The sequence below is a fragment of the Propithecus coquereli genome, unplaced genomic scaffold, assembly GCF_000956105.1.
Source record: "Propithecus coquereli isolate 6110/MARCELLA unplaced genomic scaffold, Pcoq_1.0 Scaffold209, whole genome shotgun sequence".
Taxonomy (NCBI): domain Eukaryota; kingdom Metazoa; phylum Chordata; class Mammalia; order Primates; family Indriidae; genus Propithecus; species Propithecus coquereli.
The window spans coordinates 295,971-300,974 of record NW_012145967.1 but is presented as its reverse complement, the minus strand read 5'-3'; the positions used below and the strand labels follow the sequence as shown (position 1 = coordinate 300,974).

Genomic DNA, 5,004 nt, shown 5'->3' with positions numbered 1-5,004 from the left:
TCCCCTTTTTCTTCTCCATCCGTTACACAAAGTTACCTTCAGTGAATATTGCCACAGCCATAAGCAATCTGTCCATCCCCAAGGGAACATGGGTGACCAGATAGGTGAGCATGTCAGCGATTCCTGAGACTGCAAAGAATAGGTACATTGTGCTGTGCTGCCAGTTCATTAACTTTATCCAGTGGTTTTCATGGTATAGGTGGAAGTGGGGTCCATCTGGAACAAACTGCTCTGCTAGTATCCCTGTAGGGGAACGAGAGTGGAAACTGAAGAGGTAGCTCCAAGACACACAGGTGACAGCAAGAATAACCCACAGGCATGAACAAAGTTGAGATAGGATGACGGGGCCCTGCGGGTCAGCAGACCTACTTTGCTGCAGCTACTTCCGTGTAAAATGCATTTGCCGAGTAATCTGTGTAGACATCTGCCATTGTGATTCCTTTTAGGGGGTTGGAGGCGGGGTAAGAGAAGCAACAAATGCAGCCACGTACAGGTCCCCAGGAGATTTGTCCGGGAGCAGAGAGGAGCGCACGGCATTATTACTTCAGTGAGAGTGTGGCCGATACACTCATCTCCGGGCTCCGTGCCAAATGAACAGTGAACGAAACATTTAGGTTGCAAATAGAATCTGGGCAGAGACACACTGGTAATGAAGATACCTGCACTTGCCCTAAGAGAGAAAAGCTGCTCCCAGGTATGTGTCTGCCAGGGCAGACTGCAAGTGGGTGCCCTTCCTAGGCGCAGAGCCAGCTCGGCAAGCTCTGCGTTCCCTCCAGCTCTGGGTTTTAAAACACTGGAGAATGAGGCGAAGGCCCCACAGTGTGGGCCAGAAAGCTGGCAGCGCTGTGTATTTGATAGTTTTTCATAGTGCACCGTGATGTAAGGAGGTGTTAACTGTTAATATCTTAAAGCTCTGTACACAGTGGATGTTATGATACAACAGCCTAGCCGCCAACTGGAAATTCTTGTCCTATTACCTCTGCCAGTGGAAACATGTATTTCACAAGGCTCAGAAAATGGATTAATGATACAGAGGATGATGAGGAGATTCCCTGGACCAAATGAGCTCGCCTCTTACCAATGACTGAAAACAAAGTCCTGACTGCTGCTTCAATGATCTCAAGACGCTGATGATAATGCTGCAGTCGGCTGTTTTTCTGCTTTTGCTGGAAGTACTTCAGTGGGTACTTCACTGACCACCACAGTCCAACTATTAAGAAGAAACTCCCTGGGAGCGCGTGGCCCTTGAAGTTTGCCATCAGGGTTCCAGGACACCTAAAGAAATTAGGGGATGGCTCTTAGCTGGCTGAATGAAGAAAACATATAAATGTGTATTTTGGCATAAAAGACAATACATGCCTGAGGATTGCAAATCATATGATACCACATTAAGAAGGATCAACTCATTCTCATAAAACAAGCCAGTTTTTTTTTTGAGACAGAACCTTGCTCTGTCGCCCTGGGTAGACTGCTGTGGTGTCATCATAGCTCACTGCAACCTCAATCTCCTGGGCTCAAGTGATCCTCCTGCCTCAGCCTCCTGAGTAGCTGGGACTACAGGCGTGCGTCACCATGCCCGGCTAATTTTTTCTATTTTTTCAAGTATGCAGTGTATTATTGATGATAATTACCCTCTTGTACATTAGGTCTCCAGAACTTATTGATCTTATTACTGCAAGTTTGTACCCTTTAACCAACATCTCTCCAGTTTCTACCCCACCCCCAGCCCCTGGTAACAACCATTCTAATCTCTGTTTCTGTGAGTTTGACTTTTTTAGATTCCATATGTAAGTGAGATCATGTAGTGTTTGTCTTTCTGTGTCTGGCTTATTTCACTTAGTATGATGTCCTCCAGGTTCATCCATATTTTTGCAAATGGCAGGATTTCTTTTTTTAAAGGCTAAATAATATCCCGTTGTGTGTGTGCGTGCGTGTGTGTGCGCGTGTATACACCACATATTTTTTATCTGTTCATATCTTGGCTGTTGTGAACAATGCTGCGATGAACATGGACGTGCAGATACCCTTTTGAGAGAGTGATTCATTTCCTTTGGCTGTATACCCAGAAGTGTGACTGCTGGATAATACGGCAGTTCTATTTTTAATTTTTTGGGAAATCTCCACACTGTTTTCCATAATGAATATGCCAATTTACATTTCCACCTGTTGCGTATAGGGGTTCTCCTTTTCTACATCCATGCCAGTACTTGTTATTTTTTGACTTTTTGATAATAGCCATTTAACAGTTGTGAGGTAATACCTTATTGTGGCTTCGATCTGCATTTCCCTGATGATTAGTGATATTGAACATGTTTTCATAAACCTTTTGGCCATTGGTATGTCTTATTCGTGGAAATGTCTATTCAGGTCCTTTGCTCACTTTTTAATATGTTTTTTTTTCTGTTGAACTGTAAGAGTTCCTTGTATATTTCGGATATTAACTCCTTATCACATATATGGTTTGCAAATATTTTCTCCCATTCCATGGGTTGTCTTTTAATTTGGTTGATTGTTTTGCTGTGCAGAAGCTTTTAGTTTGATGCAATCCCACTTGTTCATTTTTGCTTTTGTTGTCTGTGCTTTTGGTATCATTATTGCTAAGCCCAGTGTCATGGAGCATCCCCCTATGTTTTCTTTTAGGAGTTTTACAGTTTTAAGTCTTAAGTTTAAATCCTTAATCCATTTTAAGTTGATTTATGTGTATAGTGGAAGATAAGGATCCAGTTTCTTTCTTTTCTTGCATGTGGATATCCAGTTTCCCCAACACCATTTATTGGACAGACTATCCTTTCCCCATTGTGTGCTCTTGGTACTTTTGTAGAAGATTAACTGACCTTACATGGATGCACTTTCTATTCTGTTCCATTGGTATATGTATCTGTTTTTATGCTAGGGCTGTACTGTTTTGATTACTATAGCTTTGTAATATAATTTGAAATCAGGAAGTAAGACACCTCTGGCTTTGTTCTTCCTGTTCAAGATTGCTTTAGCTATTTGGGGTCTGTGTGGTTCCATACAAATTTTAGGATTTTTTTCCCCCTGGATCTCTGAAAAATGCTATTGAAATTTTGATAGGGATTGCATTGAATTTGTAGATCACTTTGGATGGTACGTGCATTTGACAATATTGATTCTTCTGATCCATGAACATGGGGATAGCTTTCTAGTTATTTGTATCCATTTATTTACATCTTCTTCAATTTCTTTCATATACGTTTTATAGTTTTCAGTGTACAGATCTTTCACCTCCTTATTCCTAAGTATTGTGTTCTTTCTAATGCTATTATAAATGGGATTGTTTTTCCTTAATTTCTCTTTTTTAGATAGTTCATTGTTAGTGTATAGAAACACAGTTGATTTTTTTTTTCTTTTTGAGAAAGAGTCTCACTCTGTTCCCTGGGCTAGAGTGCGGTGGCGTCAGCCTAGCTCACAGCAACCTCAAACTCCTGGGCTTAAGTGATCCTTCTATCTTAGCCTCCCGAGTAGCTGGGACTACAGGCATGAACCACCATGCCCGGCTAATTTTTTCTGTATATTTTTGGCTGTCCAAGTAATTTCTTTTTATTTTTTAGTAGAGATGGGGTCTTGCTCTTGCTCAGGTTGGTCTCGAACTCCTGAACTCAAATGATCTGCCTGTCTCGGCCTCCCACGGTGCCAGGATTACAGGTGTGAGCCAACACACCCAGCCCACAGTTGATTTTTTTTTTTTTTAAGAGACAGAGTCTCACTGTGTTGCCTGGGCTGGAATGAGTGCGTGGCGTCAGCCTAGCTCACAGCAACCTCAAACTCCTGGGCTCAAGCGATCCTCCTGCCTCAGCCTCCCGAGTAGCTGGGACTACAGGTATGCGCCACCATGCCCGGCTAATTTTTTGTATATATTTTTAGTTGTCTGATTAATTTCTTTCTATTTTTAATAGAGACAGGGTCTCGCTCTTGCTCAGGCTGGTCTCGAACTCCTGAGCTCAAACAATCCGCCCGCCTCGGCCTCCCAGAGAGCTAGGATTACAGGCGTGAGCCACCGTGCCCGGCCCACAGTTGATTTTTATATGTTAATTTTGTATACTGCAACTTTACTGAATTTGTTTATTAGTTTTAACAGTTTTTTTGTGGAGTCTTTAGGGTTTTCTGTATATAAGACCATATCATCTACAAACAGAGACAACTTTACACCTTCCTTTCCAATTTGGATACCTTTTATTTCTTTTTATTGCCTAATTACTCTATCTAGGACTGCCAGTACTATGTTAAATAGAAATGGCAAGAGTGAGCATCTTTTTCTTGTTTCTGATCTTAGAGGAAAAGCTTTCATTTTTATCACCATTGAATATGATACTAGCTGTGGGCTCATGATAAATGGCTTTTATTATGTGGGGTACTTTTCTTCTTTGCTTAATTTGTTGACAGTATTTTTTTTTCATTATAAAAGGATGTTGGATTGTCAAATGCTTTCTCTGCATCTATTGAGATGTCATATGAATTTTGTCTTTCATTCTGTTAATGTGATATATCACATTTATTGATTTGTATATGTTGAACCATCCTTACATCCAAAGGATATAGCCCAGTTGATCATGGTATATTATTCTTTCAATGTGCTGTTGAATTCAGTTTACTATAATAGTATTTTGTTGAGGATTTTTGCATCTATGCTCATTAGGGATATTTGCCTGCAATTTTCTTTTCTTGTAGTGTCCTGTCCTTGGTCTCTGGTTAATGTTGGCCTCTTAAAATGCGTTTAGAAATATTCCCTTCTCTTCAACTTTTTGGAAGAGTTTGAGAAGGATTGGTATTAATTCTTTTTAAAATGTTTGGTAGAGTTCACCTATGAAGCCATGAGGTCCTGGGCTTTTCTTTGATGGGAGATTTTAAAAAATACGCATTCAGTCTCCTTACTCATTATTGGTCTGTTCAAATTGTCTGTTTCTTCATAATTCAGTCTTGGTGGGTTGTATGTTTCTAGGAGTTTATCACTTTCTTGTAGGTTATCCAGTTTGTTGGCATATG

The 5,004-nt window shown here is 40.7% G+C and overlaps 1 protein-coding gene across 1 annotated transcript in view; it reads right to left on the bottom strand.

Annotated features, from left to right (window-relative positions):
* The window catches only part of TMEM45B (transmembrane protein 45B), a 53,037-nt gene that overhangs the window by 8,482 nt on the left and 39,551 nt on the right, over nucleotides 1-5,004 (bottom strand). The window contains exons 2-3 of the mRNA XM_012644311.1: nucleotides 1,079-1,275; nucleotides 37-243 (exon numbers count right to left, since the gene is read on the bottom strand). Of these exons, the coding sequence (XP_012499765.1) occupies nucleotides 37-243; nucleotides 1,079-1,259 (388 nt within the window). The 5' untranslated portion in view covers nucleotides 1,260-1,275. The remainder of the gene's footprint in view (nucleotides 1-36; nucleotides 244-1,078; nucleotides 1,276-5,004) is intronic.